This window comes from Squalius cephalus (assembly GCF_949319135.1).
Source record: "Squalius cephalus genome assembly, chromosome: 5".
Lineage (NCBI taxonomy): Eukaryota > Metazoa > Chordata > Actinopteri > Cypriniformes > Leuciscidae > Squalius > Squalius cephalus.
This window is the reverse complement of record NC_137126.1, coordinates 51,211,861-51,238,506: the sequence shown is the minus strand read 5'-3', so window position 1 is coordinate 51,238,506 and position 26,646 is coordinate 51,211,861. Positions and strand designations below refer to the sequence as shown.

At 45.1% G+C, this 26,646-nt stretch overlaps 2 protein-coding genes across 2 annotated transcripts in view; one reads left to right on the top strand and one right to left on the bottom strand.

Annotated features, from left to right (window-relative positions):
* ift74 (intraflagellar transport 74) overlaps nucleotides 1-26,646 on the bottom strand; it is a 61,445-nt gene that overhangs the window by 22,186 nt on the left and 12,613 nt on the right. The window contains exons 4-8 of the mRNA XM_079871723.1: nucleotides 15,349-15,397; nucleotides 15,166-15,264; nucleotides 14,831-14,891; nucleotides 14,654-14,713; nucleotides 14,506-14,567 (exon numbers count right to left, since the gene is read on the bottom strand). Of these exons, the coding sequence (XP_079727849.1) occupies nucleotides 14,506-14,567; nucleotides 14,654-14,713; nucleotides 14,831-14,891; nucleotides 15,166-15,264; nucleotides 15,349-15,397 (331 nt within the window). The remainder of the gene's footprint in view (nucleotides 1-14,505; nucleotides 14,568-14,653; nucleotides 14,714-14,830; nucleotides 14,892-15,165; nucleotides 15,265-15,348; nucleotides 15,398-26,646) is intronic.
* LOC307158797 (leucine-rich repeat-containing protein 19-like) lies at nucleotides 7,564-10,827 on the top strand. Its single transcript, XM_079871724.1, has 4 exons — nucleotides 7,564-7,746; nucleotides 7,870-8,239; nucleotides 8,347-8,499; nucleotides 10,163-10,827. Exons 1-4 carry the CDS (start codon nucleotides 7,675-7,677, stop codon nucleotides 10,510-10,512), a joined length of 945 nt encoding a protein of 314 aa, XP_079727850.1. The 5' UTR covers nucleotides 7,564-7,674; the 3' UTR covers nucleotides 10,513-10,827.

Below are 26,646 nucleotides of genomic sequence, written 5' to 3'. Positions count from 1 at the left end.
TCTCGGCACCACGGCTGTCTTCCAGTGCTCTGCGCAAGTCTGAGCTCCCTGTCGTGAGACTAGCACGGACGAAGGGCTAGGCTTAACGCAAGAATACCAAGGTACACTGGGTGGCATATCCCAGTTGGAATATGTAACACAGCGCCTACCCGTAGGGAGGACTTAGAATACACATATGACCCGAGTGCGGGATGCATATGGAAAATTCAGAGGTATCCAGCCCGCAGGGTGGAGTGTTTCAACCTTGAGATGGCAAGAGGTCTTGCCGAGGGAAAGACATGTGCTCGGTGGAGACTGACCGTGGAAATACACATGCGGGGGTTGCCCAAGCGGAGAACCATGCACATGGAAGCACCTAGCCAATCACGAGGGTTGACCAACTGGGCATGGACTCGCATCATGTTGATGTGACGGCATCAACAGTGCAGGAGGAACTCAGGGTCTAAGGAGAACTATCTGAGTGAAATAGAGCACGTATCCAGTCCGTGGAGTGGAGTGGCACAGCAAGCGATGACACAGAGCAGGTCCAAACTTCCTGGCTAGAGGAAGCGAGTACATGAGAGGACACTGGCTCTACCCGGAGATTATAGAACCTCGCGAAAGTGTTGGGTGTCGCCCAGCCTGCAGCTCTACAGATGTCTATTAGCGAGGCGCCATGCGCTAAGGCTCAGGAGGAAGCCGCACTCCGGGTGGAGTGAGCCCGTCTGGTATGCCAAGACAATGGCGTCCACTAACCAGTGAGACAACCTTTGCTTGGAGAGATCCTTTCCCTTCAGCTTCCCACCAAAACAGACAAAGAGCTGGTCTGAGGTCCTGAAACACTGCGTTCTGTCTACATAAGCATGGAGGGCGCGTACTGGACAGAGCACAGGACCTATGCAAGGAGGCTCACTGGGGGAAACGCATACTTGCGGAGGCCCCGCGGTCCGCTGTACGCTAGTGCATCCGAGGTCCCCTCGGTCAGGGAATAAAACCAGAAGCAGTGGGAAGTGTCTGGGGAGGCAAACAGATCTACCTGTGTGTCGCCGAACTGTTCCCAAATCAGCTGAACTGTCTGGGGATGTCTCCATTGAGTCCATTGAGTCTCCATTCCCCGGGATGTGGCCGAAATCATGAGAGCTCGTTGGCTGCACGATTCAGCTCTCCTGGAATGTAAATGGCTCGAAGCGACCTCATATATACTTCTGACTCCATAAGAAGAGATGGCGGGCAAGTTGCGACATACGGCGGGAGAGCAGACCACCTTGTCGGTTGATGTACGCTACTGTCGCAGTGCTGTCTGAATGGACTAGTATGTGTTGGTCCTTGAGCAATGTTCGAAAACGGTGCAGAGCCAAACGTACTGCCAGCAACTCGAGGCAATTGATATGCCAAAGGCGCTGGAGTCCTGTCCAGGAGCCCGCGGCAGCATGTCCATTGCACATGGCACCCCAGCCCGTGGCAGAGGCATCTGTTGAGACAACAACATGCCTGTACACTCGTTCTAAGGGCACTCCGGCCCGTACAAAGGAGAGGTTCGACCACTGGGTGAAGGTCTGACGGCAGGCCCGAGTAACTGGTACTCGGAGCGTGCCCTGTTGCCAAATAAGCTGCGCGTACATGGCGATCGAGTCGATTTCCATACCGAGAAAAGAGATCCTCTGCACGGCGGAGAGTTTGCTCTTTTCCCAGTTGACCCGAAGGCCCAGACGGGCGAGGTGCCGGAGCACCAGGTCCCTGTGTTCACAAACCTGCTCTCAAAAGTGAGCTAGAATCAGCCAGTCGTCAGGATGCGAACCCTGTGTTGCCAAAGTGGCACAAGCGCAGCCTCGACGACTTTCATGAAGACACGAGGAGACAGGGCTAGCCCGAATGGAAGTACCGTGTACTGGTATGCCTGCCCCTCGAAAGCAAACCGAAGAAATGGTCTGTCGAGGAGGAATGGAGACATGAAAGTACGCGTCCTTCAGGTCGATCGCTGCAAACCAATCCAATGGACGAACACATTCAAAAATGCGTTTGGCTGTCAACATCTTGAATGGAAGCCAGTGAAGGGTTCGGTTCAAGATGCGCAGGTCCAGGATTGGCCGTAACCCACCGCTCTTCTTAGGTACAATGAAGTAGGGGCTGTAGAAGCCGGACTTCATTTCGGCTGGAGGGACAGTCTCGACCGCACCCTTCGGCAGTAGGGCGGCGATCTCCGCATGCGTGACAGTGGCATTGCCACCCACCATGGTATAGCGGACTCCCCGGAAGTGGCTCGTTTTGTAAGAACTCGAAGGTGATAGGCTTCTAAGCGAAACCCCCATTTCGTCAGTCACTGACGTAACTCGGAGTGACTGAATGAAAGGGAACTAAAGATTACTTTGAAAACTGTATCAAGAAACTCTGAGACTGTACCAAAGTTCAACAAGTATGCTTTTGATCGACACCTTTATAGAAAGCAGCTTACATTGCATTCAAGGTATAGATATTTCAACAGTTCTTGCATTCCCTGGGAATGAAACCCATGACCTTAGGAACCAACAGGAACACAATAAAAGTCATAGTTCACCTTCTGAAGTTAAATGACTGAATGTGGTCAATCTTTAGCCAGTCTTTTTATTACAGAGAGCAAAGGTCTGTTTCTATCTCAGCTCGTTCAAGTATGTGTTAACATATGCTATTACACACGGCTCAAGGGTAAGTGACTCTAACAATCATATCTATAAAGTTTTCCCTTTTCTTTTTCTTTTTTTTTAAAGAAAACTGTTTAATTCAGTTCACCTTAAGTACTGCATAAATGTGATATAATAGAGCTGTTGTTTAAATGTTTGGTCAGGTTCAGAAGATATTATCCATGTTTATCAAAAAGAATATATCTTTAAAGAATCCAAGTTCTAAAATAATTTGAACTATAACAAAAATAAAAAGCTGAAGTTTAATGCTGATTATGAGTCATAATCAGCATTAAACATAAGCTTTTGAGGCAAAAATCCTAAATGCTACCACAACGTTAGGGTTAATGCTATTTAATTTCCATATATGGTGAAGAAAATAATTTGAAATATAACAGAACAAACAATAACCCAACTGCAGATGATAAACTAACCCAGTCGTGTCAATCAACATGGATGGGTGGAGCTTTATAGCAGAAGAGAGGAATACAGAAGAATATACTAATATAGACTTTAAAACACATAAACATGTGCATATCCAACAGGGCTTAGTGAGCGGTAGTAGAGAAAACACAAAGGACGTTTATAGTTGAAAGACGAGTTGAGGAGGAAAGCAGAGCAACAATTATCCTTAGAGAGTCTTTTAAAAAAGCTCGGTGTGGAGCTCTCCAGTCATTGTGTTGTTTTTGTTCGTTTGTTCTGCGTTTAGTCATTCTTTTCCTATCAGTTTCACCAAAGACGAACTTCTGGACATTAGGAAACACACACCAGACAAGTTTTTTACAGATTTTGATAACTCAGACGTTTTACTGGACATTCTCGTTGGAGGGGCAGCGGTGTTGTTAAAACGCGCGGTCAGACGCAAACGCGGGAAGCGCGCCGGCGCGCTGGTTAAACTCCGCGAGCGCGGCCTCCGCACTGCACTACCCAGTATTCATCTTGCGAATCTCCGATCTCTTCCTAACAAAATGGACGAACTTCTTCTCCTCACCCGCACTAACAAGGATTTTTTAAACTCCGCTGCTCTGTGCTTCACTGAAACCTGGCTGAGTGAAGCCATACCGGACAACGCATTACATCTGCCGGGCTTCCAGCTGTTCCGAGCGGATCGCATCGCGGAACTAACGGGGAAAACGAGAGGTGGTGGATTGTGTTTCTACATTAACGAAAGTTGGTGTTCAGATGTAACAACACTGAAGAAGATGTGCTCTCCTAATTTAGAGGCGCATTTCATAAACTGTAAACCTTTCTACTCGCCGCGGGAGTTTTCCTCATTCATTCTCGCGAATGTTTACATTCCTCCAGACGCGTGTGTGAGCGCGGCGCTACAACAGCTGGCTGAACATATAGCTGAAATGGAACAAAGGTACCCAGACTCTCTTTTAATCATTCTTGGGGATTTTAACAAAGCAAATCTCTCCCGTGAACTGCCAAAATACAGACAGCATGTTACATGTCCTACCAGAGACAGTAATATATTGGACCACTGTTACACCACGATAAAGAATGCGTATCACTCCGTCCCACGGGCAGCTTTGGGGCTCTCTGATCACTGTTTGGTTCATCTTATACCGACCTACAGGCAGAAACTGAAATCAGCTAAACCTGTAATAAGGACTGAAAAAAGATGGACCAACGAAGCAGAGCAGGATCTACAGGCCTGCTTCGATTGCACTGATTGGACTGTTTTTGAAGCTGCAGCCACCGATCTGGATGAGCTCACGGATACTGTTACATCATATATCAGTTTCTGTGAGGATACATGCATTCCTACCAGGACATTCTTATCATTCACTAATGATAAACCATGGTTTACTGGGAAACTCAAACAGCTTCGTCATGCCAAAGAAGATGCTTACAGAAGTGGGGATAAAATCTTGTACAACCAGGCCAGAAACAGACTGACAAAGGAGATCAGAGTTGCTAAAAAAAGCTACTCTGAAAAGCTGAAAAACCAGTTTTCAGCCAACGACCCGGCATCAGTCTGGAGAGGCCTGAGGAACATCACCAACTACAAATCACCATCCCCCCCATCTGTGGAGAATCAACAACTGGCTGACACTCTCAATGCATTCTATTGCAGGTTTGAGAAGCCCAGACTCACACCTCACACCCGCTCTGATGTGCACTTCACACATCCACCATCACCTCCTGCAACCCCTCTCCTCCCCCCTTCTGCCATCCAACCTGAGCTTAAGGTCTGCGTGGAGGACGTGAGCCGAGTCTTCAAAAAACAGAAGACTAGGAAAGCTTCAGGCCCAGACGGCATCTCATCTGCTTGTCTAAAAGCCTGTGCTGACCAACTGGCCCCAGTCTTCACGCAGATCTTCAACAGATCATTGGAGCAGTGTGAAGTTCCCTGCTGCTTCAAACGCTCCACTATCATCCCGGTTCCCAAAAAAACTAAAATCACTGGACTTAATGACTATAGACCTGTCGCTCTCACATCTGTGGTCATGAAGTCGTTTGAAAGACTGGTGTTGGCCTATCTGAAGGACATCACTGGACCCCTGCTGGATCCCTTTCAGTTTGCTTACAGAGCAAACAGGTCTGTGGATGATGCAGTCAACATGGGACTGCACTATATCCTGCAACATCTTGACAGACCTGGGACTTATGCACGGATCTTATTCGTGGACTTCAGTTCGGCCTTCAATACCATCATCCCTGATCTTCTCACAGCCAAACTGACTCAGCTCTCCATGCCATCCTCAATCTGTCAGTGGATCTCCAGCTTCCTGACAGACCGGCAGCAGCTAGTGAGACTGGGGAAACTCACATCCAGGACCCTCACCATCAGCACTGGCGCCCCCCAAGGGTGCGTTCTCTCCCCACTGCTCTTCTCCCTGTACACTAATGACTGCACTTCTAAAGACCCCTCTGTCAAGCTCCTGAAATTTGCAGACGACACCACTGTCATCGGTCTCATCCAAAATGGTGACGAGTCTGCTTACAGACTGGGGGTTGAACAGCTGGCTGTCTGGTGCAGCTATAACAACCTTGAGCTGAACACGCTCAAAACAGTGGAGATGACCGTGGACTTCAGGAGAAACACCCCAGCACTCCCCCCTCTCACCATCATGAACAGCACTGTGGAAGCAGTGGAGTCATTCAGGTTCCTGGGCTCTACCATCTCTCAGGACCTGAAGTGGGCAAATCACATTGACTCCATTGTGAAAAAGGCCCAGCAGAGACTGTACTTCCTTCGCCAGCTGAAGAAGTTCAATCTGCCACAGGAGCTGCTGATACAGTTCTACTCAGCCGTCATTGAGTCTGTTTTAAGCACTTCCATCACTGTCTGGTTTGGTTCAGCTACCAAATCGGACATCAGGAGACTACAACGGACAGTCCGGACTGCAGAGAGGATTATTGGTGCCCCCCTGCCAACCCTCCAGGACCTGTACTCTTCCAGAGTGAGGAAGAGAGCAGGTAAAATCATCACAGACTCCACTCACCCTGGACACCACCTGTTTGAACTGTTACCGTCAGGACGGCGACACAGATCACTGGCCACAAGAACATCCAGGCACAGGAACAGTTTCTTTCCACAGGCCATTTCCCTTCTGAACACTTAACATGCCCCCAAGGCATATGCCTGTAAGTGCAATACTCCCACTGTCTAGTGCAATATTCTCTAACTCAGGTGATATTTATATCTATATTATTCATACTACTCAAAATACTGTAAATATGTTTAGAAATCTGTAACATGCGCTAGACTCCCACTGTCTAGTGCAATATTCTCTAACTCAGGTGATATTTATATCTATATTATTCATACTACTCAAAATACTGTAAATATGTTTAGAAATCTGTAACATGCGCTAGACTCCCACTGTCTAGTGCAATATTCTCTAACTCAGGTGATATTTATATTTATATTATTCATACTACTCAAAATACTGTAAATATGTTCATAATCTGTAAATGTTTATTCGGACTAAACCCAACTGTGACCCTACTTTTTTACTTTTATACTATTTTTAGAAAAATTCCTTGTGGGTGCAAGCACACTTGGCAATAAAGCTCTTTCTGATTCTGATTCTGATTCTGATAAATCCAGAAATAGGCCAACATCACTATTACAACAAGAACTCAAACGAACATATTTATATTGAAGATGTGCGGATTAAATGAAGTGCTATATTACTTCAATTAAGTGCTATATTCAATGAAGAAGAACTATATTAGACATTATACTATAATGCTCACTTATAAAAGTGTGTCAGAGTACCTTGAGAATCGCACATGACCACTAGTGCACTAGAAGCTCTACAGCCAGCCTGTGTTCACAAGAGAACGATGAGGCATATTCTAATTCTGCTGTAAAGCAGTTCTAAAAAGACAACAGTGTCATTATTTACTTACATTACATTTAAATTTATTCATTTAGCAGACGCTTTTATCCAAAGCGACTTACAAATGAGAACAATAGAAGCAGTGAAACTAACAGTAGGACAACAATATGCAAGTGCTATGACCAATCTCAGTTTAATCTAACGCAGTACATGTTCATTTTTTAATTTTTTTTTAATCATAGAATAGAATAGAAGAGAAAGTGTTAGTATTACTGGATCAAGTGCTGTCGAAAAAGATGCGATTCAGATCAATTCAGTTCAGTTCAATAACTGTGTAAAGTTCATCGATATGAAATGAGTTGAATTCATCTACAAGATGCAAAACTGAAGACAATAATGTCATTATTCAATGCAATGCAAGAGTGATGCATCACAGCAACCACTGGAGAACACTGGGAGACTGTGCAGGATAAACATGATGATCTGTGTGTCTGATGGCAGATAACAAACACAAGCAGAGACACGGGACATCAGATGCTGATAGGAGACTGACTCTTCTGCACAAAGATCCTCTTTGTGTGACGCTCATGAAGAGGGTTTTTACTCTCGAGAAGCTTCTCTATCTCACCACAGACAGGACTGTTTATCGAGAGCTCTTCTCTTACTCAGGGTTTGGTTTGGGTGAGTTTGGCTGATGCAGTGCTGTTATCATCACAGGTGTGTGTGTGTTCGGAGGGATCATGGCCGGGACAGGAGTGTGTGTGTTCTGGATGGCAGTCGTTCTGATGAGCTCACAGGTGATCGCACTGCAGGTGAGAGCTTCAGGTGTTGCTTTACAGTGAATTATATAAACATTTTCTATATCAGTCACTGACTAACAATAAGGCATAGACAAATCATAATGAAGTGTTACAGACATTAACCTTTGTGTTCAGGTGGACATGAACAACGCATCTCTAACAAGCATTCCTACAGGGAAACCTACAAACCTCACCGAACTGATCCTGAGCCATAACTCCGTTGCGATGTCTGACTCGGATATCGAGATCTTACGCATGTATCCCGGGATTCGGGTGCTAGATCTTTCTTACAACCACATACAGTCACTGCCTGAAGGAGCTTTCCACAGCCTCACACACCTAGAGACTCTTATTCTGAGGGGAAATGAACTGAAAACCCTTGACAAAGACATCTTTAAAGGACTGATAAAACTGAAGAGTTTGGATTTGGAGGAAAATCCGTGGAGCTGCTCCTGTTCGCTCACAAGTCTCATCAAACATCTGAACGAGTCTGGCGTATCAGCCGGTGAGAACGAGAGCTTAAGATGTTCTCCATCTTCAGATATGGTGTTTATGCTCTGGCCAACTTCATGTTTGTTTGATTTATTCATCTGCAAAATGTTTGTTTTACAGGCAGAGAAGTGTTTTGTTACACCCCCGAGAAAACAGCTGTCCTTGATGGAAACCCTTTCTGCTTAAATCAAGTCCCAACAGCGAAGACTAGATTAGCATCACAGCAAACCACAGAGCAAAGCAACAGCAGTCGCGTCTACAACTCCAGCAAAGGTAAAAACATCAGAAACAATGTGCCTGAATGTCCATATCAACACTTATGACTCGAGCTCAAATAGCAAACGACCCATAAACATATTAGAGAAAGCCACTGTTACAGTATTCTGGTGTGGATTCTCTTACTGGACACAAACAAGGTAAATAACAAGCGTTGCCAATGTGAAAAACATTTTCCACAAACCAGAGTCAAACACACAGCTGATGTGTCGGTGGATCAGGCCATGGAAAGGAACTGTGTAGAGCTAACATGTTCAAACGCGCATGTCTATAGACTGAACACGTGATAAGCGTGTGCACGCCGTCAGCGTTCTCACAGATTCACGTTTTTGAAGTTCACACGGAGATGATCACGTTTTAAAAACTTTAACACTTGCATCTTGGAACCTGTTACAAAGTTTGCGTCCTCGAGCACCAAACACTGCTGTTGTGCGGATGAGCCGGAGCGCATTACGGGTCTTCTGCTTCCTGTGAGAGCGGTGTGTGTGAGCGGCCCCTGAGTTAATAACTCATGATCTTTATTCTTTATTCTACAATCTATATTGTTAAAAGCGCTATGAAGGTGACTTGACTAGAGATGATGAACGTGTGTGTGTGTGTGTGTGTGTGTGTGTCCTCAGGGTTAGGGTTAGAGATGCTGTGTGTACATGATGAACGTGTGTGTGTGTGTGTGTGTGTGTGTGTGTGTGTCCTCAGGGTTAGGGTTAGAGATGCTGTGTGTACATGATGAACGTGTGTGTGTGTGTGTGTGTGTGTGTGTGTGTGTGTGTGTGTGTGTCCTCAGGGTTAGGGTTAGAGATGCTGTGTGTACATGATGAACGTGTGTGTGTGTGTGTGTGTGTGTGTGTGTGTGTGTCCTCAGGGTTAGGGTTAGAGATGCTGTGTGTACATGATGAACGTGTGTGTGTGTGTGTGTGTGTGTGTGTGTGTGTGTGTGTGTGTGTCCTCAGGGTTAGGGTTAGAGATGCTGTGTGTACAAGATGAACGTGTGTGTGTGTGTGTGTGTGTGTGTGTGTGTGTGTGTGTGTGTGTGTGTGTGTGTGTCCTCAGGGTTAGGGTTAGAGATGCTGTGTGTACATGATGAACGTGTGTGTGTGTGTGTGTGTGTGTGTGTGTGTGTGTGTGTGTGTCCTCAGGGTTAGGGTTAGAGATGCTGTGTGTACATGATGAACGTGTGTGTGTGTGTGTGTGTGTGTGTGTGTGTCCTCAGGGTTAAGGTTAGCGATGCTGTGTGTACATGATGAACGTGTGTGTGTGTGTGTGTGTGTGTGTGTCCTCAGGGTTAGGGTTAGAGATGCTGTGTGTACATGATGAACGTGTGTGTGTGTGTGTGTGTGTGTGTGTGTGTGTGTGTGTCCTCAGGGTTAGGGTTAGAGATGCTGTGTGTACATGATGAACGTGTGTGTGTGTGTGTGTGTGTGTGTGTGTGTGTGTGTGTGTGTGTGTGTGTGTGTGTGTCCTCAGGGTTAGGGTTAGAGATGCTGTGTGTACATGATGAACGTGTGTGTGTGTGTGTGTGTCCTCAGGGTTAGGGTTAGAGATGCTGTGTGTACATGATGAACGTGTGTGTGTGTGTGTGTGTGTGTGTGTGTGTGTCCTCAGGGTTAGGGTTAGAGATGCTGTGTGTACATGATGAACGTGTGTGTGTGTGTGTCCTCAGGGTTCACTGCGAGTGATGGAGGGACGCAGACGGGGAGCCACAGCTGGAAGTTTCTGCTCGGTGTCGTGGCTTTGACTCTCAGCACTTCCATCATCGTCGTCTGCGCTGTCAAGTCTCCCTCCTGGTACAAACTCCTGTTCAACTACCGGCACCAGAGGCTGTGTGAGGACGGCGAGCCCAGCGTGTTCAGCGGCCGCTTCTCTAACTTCAGCCTGGACACGCAGCAGACGGAGACCAGCGCTCAGGAGCTGGAGGAGCTGGAGGAGCTGGAGGACGACGGCTTCATCGAGGACGGCTACATCGAGCCGGGGAACTACAGCCGACATCCAGACGCGGACCGCGAGTCGTGAGCCAGAACTCTGCTATCCGCGCGTCTCAGGGCTAGGGCACATTGGTGGACTAATTAAGCCATGAGTTTTTGCATGAACAGACTGTGAGGATCTTTTTTTCCAATGCAGTAGTGCAATATGAAAATTCCTTAAAATATAAAACCAAAAAGATCATTGAACCAGAATTGCAAATACATGCATCTCAGCATGTTAATACAGTGTGTGTAAACGCTGCAAACTTCATGTTCTTCCTCAGTGTCTCTGTCTTGTTTTCCAGCAAAAATATCTAAACATTCTTAAATCAAGATACATTTACTGGAGTAAATAAAAATGTATAAAAATTAACTGACTTCATACTTAAGGGGAAAACAAGTTTATTTTTGGCAGATTTTGTTTCTTGCCTTAAGCACCAAATCACTTATTTTGATACAAAAACTTTAAGGGGTCATGAAATGAGAAATAAAATTTTATAGGTCATCATTTTATAAGAATACCCTGAGAGTTTCAGAACTGAAACCGTCCTTGTTAGTCCAAAATCAGCTCTTATTGTTACCAGGCCCAGCGAACGACTCGTCCTGGAATGTGCCCCTTTAAGACGAGATAAGGCAGTGAAAGACCGCCCCTTTATGAAGAAGATCAGCTGTGGCCCCGCCCACTGGCGTTAGTGAGACGAGCACAGGGTCACGCGCTGGACTAGTAATAACATTACCTTCAGAAGGATCCTAATGCTGGGAATGTGGCTGTTTATTTTCAACAATGTGAATGTCTCAGTTGAACATTATTTATTTCTATTCGATACATTTCACTGGATTCTTTGGTAAATCAGTCGAAAACTCGGCGCAGGCTTTTACGATATGGACTCGACAGTAATGCCACAACATGTAAGTAACCCTGTCCATTCTAATGCCTGATCTGTGACCAGTGATTGTAATGATTCCATGTAGCTACAGTCAGATGTTCCTTGTCCTGTCAGTATATCTAATCAGTGACTAAATGGTCAACTTCACATTGTTTCTCTTAGTAGGGTGTAAATACTCTGTTGTTTAAACCGATTGAATTATACATAGAAAGCAATCAAAGAACGCTCCGTTTACAATAGCTGTAGCTGTCAATCAAACAGCACGTGTTTATCAGTTCTGAGTCGCGCCAAAACTCCCGTAATAATCAACGAATCTCTTACATTGTGTTTTCACTGTTAGTTATGATGAAAGCATTCGTTAGTGTGCAGAAATCGAGTTGCGATGACGAGATCGCCGCATACATGTCTGTGATCAGCTACGTTCATCACTGCAACCTTTCATGCCACGATCTTAATATGATGCCATAGATCTAATTGCATTGCTATGATTATCAATTTTCATGAGTAGTCAACATTGAGAGTAGCAATAGTAAAAACTGTGCTAAAAGTTTTCGAGAGAGTTACACATGTAATACTAGCTATTTCATTTGCAAAGCTGTTAGCCAATCACAGCAGTGGGCGTTTACACGGAAGTCTCACAGCCAATCACAGCAGTGGGCGTTTACACGGAAGTCTCACAGCCAATCACAGCCAATCACAGCAGTGGGCGTTTACACGGAAGTCTCACAGCCAATCACAGCAGTGGGCGTTTACACTGAAGACTCACAGCCAATCACAGCAGTGGGCGTTTACACGGAAGTCTCACAGCCAATCACAGCAGTGGGCGTTTACACTGAAGTCTCACAGCCAATCACAGCAGTGGGCGTTTACACGGAAGTCTCACAGCCAATCACAGCAGTGGGCGTTTACACGGAAGTCTCACAGCCAATCACAGCAGTGGGCGTTTACACTGAAGTCTCACAGCCAATCACAGCAGTGGGCGTTTACACTGAAGTCTCACAGCCAATCACAGCAGAGGGCGTTTACATTGAAGTCTCACAGCCAATCACAGCAGAGGGCGTTTACACTGAAGTCTCACAGCGAATCACAGCAGTGGGCGTTTACACTGAAGACTCACAGCGAATCACAGCAGTGGGCGTTTACACTGAAGTCTCTCAGCCAATCACAGCAGTGGGCGTTTACACTGAAGACTCATAGCAGCCAATCACAGCAGAGGGCGTTTACATTGAAGTCTCACAGCCAATCACAGCAGAGGGCGTTTACACTGAAGTCTCACAGCCAATCACAGCAGTGGGCGTTTACACTGAAGTCTCACAGCCAATCACAGCAGTGGGCGTTTACACTGAAGTCTCACAGCCAATCACAGCAGTGGGCGTTTACACTGAAGTCTCACAGCCAATCACAGCAGTGGGCGTTTACACTGAAGTCTCACAGCCAATCACAGCAGTGGGCGTTTACACTGAAGTCTCACAGCCAATCACAGCAGAGGGCGTTTACACTGAAGACTCACAGCGAATCACAGCAGTGGGCGTTTACACTGAAGACTCACAGCCAATCACAGCAGTGGGCGTTTACACTGAAGTCTCACAGCCAATCACAGCAGTGGGCGTTTACACTGAAGACTCACAGCGAATCACAGCAGTGGGCGTTTACACTGAAGACTCACAGCGAATCACAGCAGTGGGCGTTTACACTGAAGTCTCACAGCCAATCACAGCAGTGGGCGTTTACACTGAAGACTCACAGCCAATCACAGCAGTGGGCGTTTACACTGAAGTCTCACAGCTAATCACAGCAGTGGGCGTTTACACTGAAGACTCACAGCCAATCACAGCAGTGGGCGTTTACACTGAAGACTCACAGCCAATCACAGCAGTGGGCGTTTACACTGAAGTCCCACAGCCAATCACAGCAGTGGGCGTTTACACTGAAGACTCACAGCCAATCACAGCAGTGGGCGTTTACACTGAAGTCTCACAGCCAATCACAGCAGTGGGCGTTTACACTGAAGTCTCACAGCCAATCACAGCAGTGGGCGTTTACACTGAAGACTCATAGCAGCCAATCACAGCAGAGGGCGTTTACATTGAAGTCTCACAGCCAATCACAGCAGAGGGCGTTTACACTGAAGTCTCACAGCCAATCACAGCAGTGGGCGTTTACACTGAAGTCTCACAGCCAATCACAGCAGAGGGCGTTTACACTGAAGACTCACAGCGAATCACAGCAGAGGGCGTTTACACTGAAGACTCACAGCGAATCACAGCAGTGGGCGTTTACACTGAAGACTCACAGCCAATCACAGCAGTGGGCGTTTACACTGAAGACTCACAGCGAATCACAGCAGTGGGCGTTTACACTGAAGTCTCACAGCCAATCACAGCAGTGGGCGTTTACACTGAAGACTCACAGCCAATCACAGCAGTGGGCGTTTACACTGAAGTCCCACAGCCAATCACAGCAGTGGGTCGTTTACACTGAAGACTAACAGCCAATCACAGCAGTGGGCGTTTACACTGAAGTCTCACAGCCAATCACAGCAGAGGGCGTTTACACTGAAGACTCACAGCGAATCACAGCAGTGGGCGTTTACACTGAAGACTCACAGCCAATCACAGCAGTGGGCGTTTACACTGAAGTCTCACAGCCAATCACAGCAGTGGGCGTTTACACTGAAGACTCACAGCGAATCACAGCAGTGGGCGTTTACACTGAAGTCTCACAGCCAATCACAGCAGTGGGCGTTTACACTGAAGACTCACAGCCAATCACAGCAGTGGGCGTTTACACTGAAGACTCACAGCGAATCACAGCAGTGGGCGTTTACACTGAAGACTCACAGCGAATCACAGCAGTGGGCGTTTACACTGAAGTCTCACAGCCAATCACAGCAGTGGGCGTTTACACTGAAGACTCACAGCCAATCACAGCAGTGGGCGTTTACACTGAAGTCTCACAGCTAATCACAGCAGTGGGCGTTTACACTGAAGACTCACAGCCAATCACAGCAGTGGGCGTTTACACTGAAGACTCACAGCCAATCACAGCAGTGGGCGTTTACACTGAAGACTCACAGCCAATCACAGCAGTGGGCGTTTACACGGAAGACTCAAACTCTTCACAGCACAAACTCTGCAAAAGACAAAAGCACTTACTCTCTTCTCTCAGTGAAGATCACGTCCATGCTCTGAGCTTCTCTGTCGTTCTGTGCTTTCAGCTGATGACACAAACACACAGAGAGAACTGAGCAGGAATACGAGGAGAGTCAAGAAGAAATAATGTGTAGAGATAACGTGAACTCACCATGATGATGTCGTTCACCACTTCGTCCATCTCAGTATTTGTGTTCAGTTTGTCAACTAGCTGGAGATTTAGAAAAAGACACAGCTTACTTAAATAATGACATCATCATGTGCCTCAAAATTACAAATTACAAATACAAATACAACTTCTAAGTCCAATGGTTATAAAATAATGTACCATGTTGTAATCTGCCAGCTGGCCTTGAAGATCTTTGATTTCTCCAGCCAGGACTTCTGCTCTGCTCACATAGGAAGTTTTAAGACATGAAATTAATTATCCTGATGTCATCAAAACTAAAGAAAAAGTCCTTCTCTGAACAATTAAGGGGCTCTTATTAGCAAATCAGAAATATACACATTTTTTCATCATATATATTTATTCTTCGAAATATATACAATTTAAAACATAGGATGCGTCATGTTATTTTAAAGAACAATATTATTATATTATAATTTTTTGTCTTTTTTTGTATTATTAAGACATAATTTTGGTGGCTCTGAAGGTAAGCGTACCGTTTCTCATACGACAGGAACACTGAATTCTCCTGACTGAAGGTGTCGATGTCCTTCTGTAGTTTAGCAGACTCCATCGTCAGCTCGTTTATTTTACTCCTGAAGCAAACAAACGAAATATTAATCAGACCGTCTTATCTGAGAGATAATGAAACATGCAATAAATGACATGAAGAAAATTACCGTAATAACCCGAGGTAATATGACTTATCCAGGATTTGCCTCTGAGGTCCTGAAGGAGTGAGAATAAAAGGGTGAGTGTGCAGATCTCAGATCAGTCTAACACTAGCACTGATCTCACATCAGTCTGACACTAACACTGATCTCACATCAGTCTGACACTAACACTGATCTCACATCAGTCTGACACTAACACTGATCTCACATCAGTCTGACACTAACACTGATCTCACATCAGTCTGACACTAACACTGATCTCACATCAGTCTGACACTAACACTGATCTCACATCAGTCTGACACTAACACTGATCTCACATCAGTCTGACACTAACACTGATCTCACATCAGTCTGACACTAACACTGATCTCACATCAGTCTGACACTAGCACTGATCTCACATCAGTCTGACACTAGCACTGATCTCACATCAGTCTGACACTAACACTGATCTCACATCAGTCTGACACTAGCACTGATCTCACATCAGTCTGACACTAACACTGATCTCACATCAGTCTGACACTAACACTGATCTCACATCAGTCTGACACTAACACTGATCTCACATCAGTCTGACACTAACACTGATCTCACATCAGTCTGACACTAGCACTGATCTCACATCAGTCTGACACTAACACTGATCTCACATCAGTCTGACACTAACACTGATCTCACATCAGTCTGACACTAGCACTGATCTCACATCAGTCTGACACTAGCACTGATCTCACATCAGTCTGACACTAGCACTGATCTCACATCAGTCTGACACTAACACTGATCTCACATCAGTCTGACACTAACACTGATCTCACATCAGTCTGACACTAGCACTGATCTCACATCAGTCTGACACTAACACTGATCTCACATCAGTCTGACACTAGCACTGATCTCACATCAGTCTGACACTAGCACTGATCTCACATCAGTCTGACACTAGCACTGATCTCACATCAGTCTGACACTAACACTGATCTCACATCAGTCTGACACTAACACTGATCTCACATCAGTCTGACACTGACACTAGCACTGATCTCACATCAGTCTGACACTAACACTGATCTCACATCAGTCTGACACTAACACTGATCTCACATCAGTCTGACACTAACACTGATCTCACATCAGTCTGACACTAACACTGATCTCACATCAGTCTGACACTAACACTGATCTCACATCAGTCTGACACTAACACTGATCTCACATCAGTCTGACACTAACACTGATCTCACATCAGTCTGACACTAGCACTGATCTCACATCAGTCTGACACTAACACTGATCTCACATCAGTCTGACAGTAACACTGATCTCACATCAGTCTGACACTAGCACTGATCTCACATCAGTCTGACACTAGCACTGATCTCACATCAGTCTGACACTAGCACTGATCTCACATCAGTCTGACAGTAACACTGATCTCACATCAGTCTGACACTAACACTGATCTCACATCAGTCTGACACTAACACTGATCTCACATCAGTCTGACACTAACACTGATCTCACATCAGTCTGACACTAGCACTGATCTCACATCAGTCTAACACTAACACTGATCTCACATCAGTCTGACACTAACACTGATCTCACATCAGTCTGACACTAACACTGATCTCACATCAGTCTGACACTAGCACTGATCTCACATCAGTCTGACACTAACACTGATCTCACATCAGTCTGACACTAGCACTGATCTCACATCAGTCTGACACTAGCACTGATCTCACATCAGTCTGACACTAACACTGATCTCACATCAGTCTGACACTAACACTGATCTCACATCAGTCTGACACTAGCACTGATCTCACATCAGTCTGACACTAGCACTGATCTCACATCAGTCTGACACTAGCACTGATCTCACATCAGTCTGACACTAGCACTGATCTCACATCAGTCTGACACTAACACTGATCTCACATCAGTCTGACACTAACACTGATCTCACATCAGTCTGACACTAGCACTGATCTCACATCAGTCTGACACTAGCACTGATCTCACATCAGTCTGACACTAGCACTGATCTCACATCAGTCTGACACTAACATGACACTAACACTGATCTCACATCAGTCTGACACTAACACTGATCTCACATCAGTCTGACACTAACACTGATCTCACATCAGTCTGACACTAACACTGATCTCACATCAGTATGACACTAACACTGATCTCACAACACTAACACTGATCTCACATCAGTCTGACACTAGCACTGATCTCACATCAGTCTGACACTAACATGACACTAACACTGATCTCACATCAGTCTGACACTAACACTGATCTCACATCAGTCTGACACTAACATGACACTAACACTGATCTCACATCAGTCTGACACTAACACTGATCTCACATCAGTCTGACACTAGCACTGATCTCACATCAGTCTGACACTAACACTGATCTCACATCAGTCTGACACTAACACTGATCTCACATCAGTCTGACACTAACACTGATCTCACATCAGTCTGACACTAGCACTGATCTCACATCAGTCTGACACTAGCACTGATCTCACATCAGTCTGACACTAGCACTGATCTCACATCAGTCTGACACTAACATGACACTAACACTGATCTCACATCAGTCTGACACTAACACTGATCTCACATCAGTCTGACACTAACACTGATCTCACATCAGTCTGACACTAACACTGATCTCACATCAGTATGACACTAACACTGATCTCACAACACTAACACTGATCTCACATCAGTCTGACACTAGCACTGATCTCACATCAGTCTGACACTAACATGACACTAACACTGATCTCACATCAGTCTGACACTAACACTGATCTCACATCAGTCTGACACTAACATGACACTAACACTGATCTCACATCAGTCTGACACTAACACTGATCTCACATCAGTCTGACACTAGCACTGATCTCACATCAGTCTGACACTAGCACTGATCTCACATCAGTCTGACACTAACACTGATCTCACATCAGTCTGACACTAACACTGATCTCACATCAGTCTGACACTAGCACTGATCTCACATCAGTCTGACACTAACACTGATCTCACATCAGTCTGACACTAACACTGATCTCACATCAGTCTGACACTAGCACTGATCTCACATCAGTCTGACACTAGCACTGATCTCACATCAGTCTGACACTAGCACTGATCTCACATCAGTCTGACACTAACACTGATCTCACATCAGTCTGACACTAGCACTGATCTCACATCAGTCTGACACTAACACTGATCTCACATCAGTCTGACACTAACACTGATCTCACATCAGTCTGACACTAGCACTGATCTCACATCAGTCTGACACTAGCACTGATCTCACATCAGTCTGACACTAACACTGATCTCACATCAGTCTGACACTAGCACTGATCTCACATCAGTCTGACACTAGCACTGATCTCACATCAGTCTGACACTAACACTGATCTCACATCAGTCTGACACTAGCACTGATCTCACATCAGTCTGACACTAGCACTGATCTCACATCAGTCTGACACTAACATGACACTAACACTGATCTCACATCAGTCTGACACTAACACTGATCTCACATCAGTCTGACACTAACACTGATCTCACATCAGTCTGACACTAACACTGATCTCAAAACACTAACACTGATCTCACATCAGTCTGACACTAGCACTGATCTCACATCAGTCTGACACTAACACTGATCTCACATCAGTCTGACACTAACACTGATCTCACAACACTAACACTGATCTCACATCAGTCTGACACTAGCACTGATCTCACATCAGTCTGACACTAACATGACACTAACACTGATCTCACATCAGTCTGACACTAACATGACACTAACACTGATCTCACATCAGTCTGACACTAACATGACACTAACACTGATCTCACATCAGTCTGACACTAACACTGATCTCACATCAGTCTGACACTAGCACTGATCTCACATCAGTCTGACACCAACACTGATCTCACATCAGTCTGACACTAACACTGATCTCACATCAGTCTGACACTAGCACTGATCTCACATCAGTCTGACACTAACACTGATCTCACATCAGTCTGACACTAGCACTGATCTCACATCAGTCTGACACTAACACTGATCTCACATCAGTCTGACACTAACACTGATCTCACATCAGTCTGACACTAACACTGATCTCACATCAGTCTGACACTAGCACTGATCTCACATCAGTCTGACACTAGCACTGATCTCACATCAGTCTGACACTAACACTGATCTCACATCAGTCTGACACTAACACTGATCTCACATCAGTCTGACACTAACACTGATCTCACATCAGTCTGACACTAGCACTGATCTCACATCAGTCTGACACTAGCACTGATCTCACATCAGTCTGACACTAACACTGATCTCACATCAGTCTGACACTAGCACTGATCTCACATCAGTCTGACACTAGCACTGATCTCACATCAGTCTGACACTAGCACTGATCTCACATCAGTCTGACACTAGCACTGATCTCACATCAGTCTGACACTAACACTGATCTCACATCAGTCTGACACTAACACTGATCTCACATCAGTCTGACACTAACACTGATCTCACATCAGTCTGACACTAACACTGATCTCACATCAGTCTGACACTAGCACTGATCTCACATCAGTCTGACACTAACACTGATCTCACAACACTAACACTGATCTCACATCAGTCTGACACTAACACTGATCTCACATCAGTCTGACACTAACACTGATCTCACATCAGTCTGACACTAACACTGATCTCACATCAGTCTGACACTAGCACTGATCTCACATCAGTCTGACACTAACACTGATCTCACAACACTAACACTGATCTCACATCAGTCTGACACTAACACTGATCTCACATCAGTCTGACACTAACACTGATCTCACATCAGTCTTTCACTAACATGACACTAACACTGATCTCACATCAGTCTGACACTAACACTGATCTCACATCAGTCTGACACTAGCACTGATCTCACATCAGTCTGACACTAACACTGATCTCACATCAGTCTGACACTAGCACTGATCTCACATCAGTCTGACACTAACACTGATCTCACATCAGTCTGACACTAACACTGATCTCACATCAGTCTGACACTAGCACTGATCTCACATCAGTCTGACACTAACACTGATCTCACATCAGTCTGACACTAACACTGATCTCACATCAGTCTGACACTAACACTGATCTCACATCAGTCTGACACTAACACTGATCTCACATCAGTCTGACACTAACACTGATCTCACATCAGTCTGACACTAGCACTGATCTCACATCAGTCTGACACTAACACTGATCTCACATCAGTCTGACACTAGCACTGATCTCACATCAGTCTGACACTAGCACTGATCTCACATCAGTCTGACACTAACACTGATCTCACATCAGTCTGACACTAGCACTGATCTCACATCAGTCTGACACTAACACTGATCTCACATCAGTCTGACACTAGCACTGATCTCACATCAGTCTGACACTAACACTGATCTCACATCAGTCTGACACTAGCACTGATCTCACATCAGTCTGACACTAACACTGATCTCACATCAGTCTGACACTAGCACTGATCTCACATCAGTCTGACACTAGCACTGATCTCACATCAGTCTGACACTAACACTGATCTCACATCAGTCTGACACTAGCACTGATCTCACATCAGTCTGACACTAGCACTGATCTCACATCAGTCTGACACTAACACTGATCTCACATCAGTCTGACACTAGCACTGATCTCACATCAGTCTGACACTAACACTGATCTCACATCAGTCTGACACTAACACTGATCTCACATCAGTCTGACACTAGCACTGATCTCACATCAGTCTGACACTAACATGACACTAACACTGATCTCACATCAGTCTGACACTAGCACTGATCTCACATCAGTCTGACACTAACACTGATCTCACATCAGTCTGACACTAGCACTGATCTCACATCAGTCTGACACTAACACTGATCTCACATCAGTCTAACACTAGCACTGATCTCACATCAGTCTGACACTAACACTGATCTCACATCAGTCTGACACTAACACTGATCTCACATCAGTCTGACACTAACACTGATCTCACATCAGTCTGACACTAGCACTGATCTCACATCAGTCTGACACTGACACTAGCACTGATCTCACATCAGTCTGACACTAGCACTGATCTCACATCAGTCTGACACTAACACTGATCTCACATCAGTCTGACACTAGCACTGATCTCACATCAGTCTGACACTAACACTGATCTCACATCAGTCTGACACTAGCACTGATCTCACATCAGTCTAACACTAGCACTGATCTCACATCAGTCTGACACTAACACTGATCTCACATCAGTCTAACACTAGCACTGATCTCACATCAGTCTGACACTAACACTGATCTCACATCAGTCTGACACTAACACTGATCTCACATCAGTCTGACACTAACACTGATCTCACATCAGTCTAACACTAGCACTGATCTCACATCAGTCTGACACTAACACTGATCTCACATCAGTCTGACACTAGCACTGATCTCACATCAGTCTGACACTAGCACTGATCTCACATCAGTCTGACACTAACACTGATCTCACATCAGTCTGACACTAGCACTGATCTCACATCAGTCTGACACTAGCACTGATCTCACATCAGTCTGACACTAACACTGATCTCACATCAGTCTGACACTAACATGACACTAACACTGATCTCACATCAGTCTGACACTAACACTGATCTCACATCAGTCTGACACTAACACTGATCTCACATCAGTCTGACACTAACACTGATCTCACATCAGTCTGACACTAACATGACACTAACACTGATCTCACATCAGTCTGACACTAACACTGATCTCACATCAGTCTGACACTAACACTGATCTCACATCAGTCTGACACTAGCACTGATCTCACATCAGTCTGACACTAGCACTGATCTCACATCAGTCTGACACTAACACTGATCTCACATCAGTCTGACACTAACACTGATCTCACATCAGTCTGACACTAGCACTGATCTCACATCAGTCTGACACTAACACTGATCTCACATCAGTCTGACACTAGCACTGATCTCACATCAGTCTGACACTAACATGACACTAACACTGATCTCACATCAGTCTGACACTAACACTGATCTCACATCAGTCTGACACTAACACTGATCTCACATCAGTCTAACACTAGCACTGATCTCACATCAGTCTGACACTAACACTGATCTCACATCAGTCTGACACTAGCACTGATCTCACATCAGTCTGACACTAACACTGATCTCACATCAGTCTGACACTAACACTGATCTCACATCAGTCTGACACTAGCACTGATCTCACATCAGTCTGACACTAACACTGATCTCACATCAGTCTGACACTAGCACTGATCTCACATCAGTCTGACACTAGCACTGATCTCACATCAGTCTGACACTAGCACTGATCTCACATCAGTCTGACACTAACACTGATCTCACATCAGTCTGACACTAACACTGATCTCACATCAGTCTGACACTAGCACTGATCTCACATCAGTCTGACACTAACACTGATCTCACATCAGTCTGACACTAACACTGATCTCACATCAGTCTGACACTAGCACTGATCTCACATCAGTCTGACACTAACACTGATCTCACATCAGTCTGACACTAGCACTGATCTCACATCAGTCTGACACTAACACTGATCTCACATCAGTCTGACACTAACACTGATCTCACATCAGTCTGACACTAACACTGATCTCACATCAGTCTGACACTAACACTGATCTCACATCAGTCTGACACTAACACTGATCTCACATCAGTCTAACACTAACACTGATCTCACATCAGTCTGACACTAACACTGATCTCACATCAGTCTGACACTAACACTGATCTCACATCAGTCTGACACTAGCACTGATCTCACATCAGTCTGACACTAACACTGATCTCACAACACTAACACTGATCTCACATCAGTCTGACACTAACACTGATCTCACATCAGTCTGACACTAACACTGATCTCACATCAGTCTTTCACTAACATGACACTAACACTGATCTCACATCAGTCTGACACTAACACTGATCTCACATCAGTCTGACACTAACACTGATCTCACATCAGTCTGACACTAACACTGATCTCACAACACTAACACTGATCTCACATCAGTCTGACACTAACACTGATCTCACATCAGTCTGACACTAACACTGATCTCACATCAGTCTTTCACTAACATGACACTAACACTGATCTCACATCAGTCTGACACTAACACTGATCTCACATCAGTCTGACACTAGCACTGATCTCACATCAGTCTGACACTAACACTGATCTCACATCAGTCTGACACTAGCACTGATCTCACATCAGTCTGACACTAACACTGATCTCACATCAGTCTGACACTAACACTGATCTCACATCAGTCTGACACTAGCACTGATCTCACATCAGTCTGACACTAACACTGATCTCACATCAGTCTGACACTAACACTGATCTCACATCAGTCTGACACTAACACTGATCTCACATCAGTCTGACACTAACACTGATCTCACATCAGTCTGACACTAACACTGATCTCACATCAGTCTGACACTAGCACTGATCTCACATCAGTCTGACACTAACACTGATCTCACATCAGTCTGACACTAGCACTGATCTCACATCAGTCTGACACTAGCACTGATCTCACATCAGTCTGACACTAACACTGATCTCACATCAGTCTGACACTAGCACTGATCTCACATCAGTCTGACACTAACACTGATCTCACATCAGTCTGACACTAGCACTGATCTCACATCAGTCTGACACTAACACTGATCTCACATCAGTCTGACACTAACACTGATCTCACATCAGTCTGACACTAACACTGATCTCACATCAGTCTGACACTAACACTGATCTCACATCAGTCTGACACTAACACTGATCTCACATCAGTCTGACACTAGCACTGATCTCACATCAGTCTGACACTAACACTGATCTCACATCAGTCTGACACTAGCACTGATCTCACATCAGTCTGACACTAGCACTGATCTCACATCAGTCTGACACTAACACTGATCTCACATCAGTCTGACACTAGCACTGATCTCACATCAGTCTGACACTAACACTGATCTCACATCAGTCTGACACTAGCACTGATCTCACATCAGTCTGACACTAACACTGATCTCACATCAGTCTGACACTAGCACTGATCTCACATCAGTCTGACACTAACACTGATCTCACATCAGTCTGACACTAGCACTGATCTCACATCAGTCTGACACTAGCACTGATCTCACATCAGTCTGACACTAACACTGATCTCACATCAGTCTGACACTAGCACTGATCTCACATCAGTCTGACACTAGCACTGATCTCACATCAGTCTGACACTAACACTGATCTCACATCAGTCTGACACTAGCACTGATCTCACATCAGTCTGACACTAACACTGATCTCACATCAGTCTGACACTAACACTGATCTCACATCAGTCTGACACTAGCACTGATCTCACATCAGTCTGACACTAACATGACACTAACACTGATCTCACATCAGTCTGACACTAGCACTGATCTCACATCAGTCTGACACTAACACTGATCTCACATCAGTCTGACACTAGCACTGATCTCACATCAGTCTGACACTAGCACTGATCTCACATCAGTCTGACACTAACACTGATCTCACATCAGTCTGACACTAACATGACACTAACACTGATCTCACATCAGTCTGACACTAACACTGATCTCACATCAGTCTGACACTAACACTGATCTCACATCAGTCTGACACTAACACTGATCTCACATCAGTCTGACACTAACATGACACTAACACTGATCTCACATCAGTCTGACACTAACACTGATCTCACATCAGTCTGACACTAACACTGATCTCACATCAGTCTGACACTAGCACTGATCTCACATCAGTCTGACACTAGCACTGATCTCACATCAGTCTGACACTAACACTGATCTCACATCAGTCTGACACTAACACTGATCTCACATCAGTCTGACACTAGCACTGATCTCACATCAGTCTGACACTAACACTGATCTCACATCAGTCTGACACTAGCACTGATCTCACATCAGTCTGACACTAACATGACACTAACACTGATCTCACATCAGTCTGACACTAACACTGATCTCACATCAGTCTGACACTAACACTGATCTCACATCAGTCTAACACTAGCACTGATCTCACATCAGTCTGACACTAACACTGATCTCACATCAGTCTGACACTAGCACTGATCTCACATCAGTCTGACACTAACACTGATCTCACATCAGTCTGACACTAACACTGATCTCACATCAGTCTGACACTAGCACTGATCTCACATCAGTCTGACACTAACACTGATCTCACATCAGTCTGACACTAACACTGATCTCACATCAGTCTGACACTAGCACTGATCTCACATCAGTCTGACACTAGCACTGATCTCACATCAGTCTGACACTAACACTGATCTCACATCAGTCTGACACTAGCACTGATCTCACATCAGTCTGACACTAACACTGATCTCACATCAGTCTGACACTAACACTGATCTCACATCAGTCTGACACTAGCACTGATCTCACATCAGTCTGACACTAACATGACACTAACACTGATCTCACATCAGTCTGACACTAGCACTGATCTCACATCAGTCTGACACTAACACTGATCTCACATCAGTCTGACACTAGCACTGATCTCACATCAGTCTGACACTAGCACTGATCTCACATCAGTCTGACACTAACACTGATCTCACATCAGTCTGACACTAACATGACACTAACACTGATCTCACATCAGTCTGACACTAACACTGATCTCACATCAGTCTGACACTAACACTGATCTCACATCAGTCTGACACTAACACTGATCTCACATCAGTCTGACACTAACATGACACTAACACTGATCTCACATCAGTCTGACACTAACACTGATCTCACATCAGTCTGACACTAACACTGATCTCACATCAGTCTGACACTAGCACTGATCTCACATCAGTCTGACACTAGCACTGATCTCACATCAGTCTGACACTAACACTGATCTCACATCAGTCTGACACTAACACTGATCTCACATCAGTCTGACACTAGCACT

Coding starts and splice junctions, on each gene's coding strand:
- LOC307158797 (XM_079871724.1), top strand. CDS start 7,675: ATGGCCGGGACAGGAGTGTGTGTGTTCTGGATGGCAGTCGTTCTGATG. Junction 7,747..7,869: donor CACAGGTGATCGCACTGCAG/GTGAGAGCTTCA, acceptor CTTTGTGTTCAG/GTGGACATGAACAACGCATC. Junction 8,500..10,162: donor CGTCTACAACTCCAGCAAAG/GTAAAAACATCA, acceptor GTGTGTCCTCAG/GGTTCACTGCGAGTGATGGA.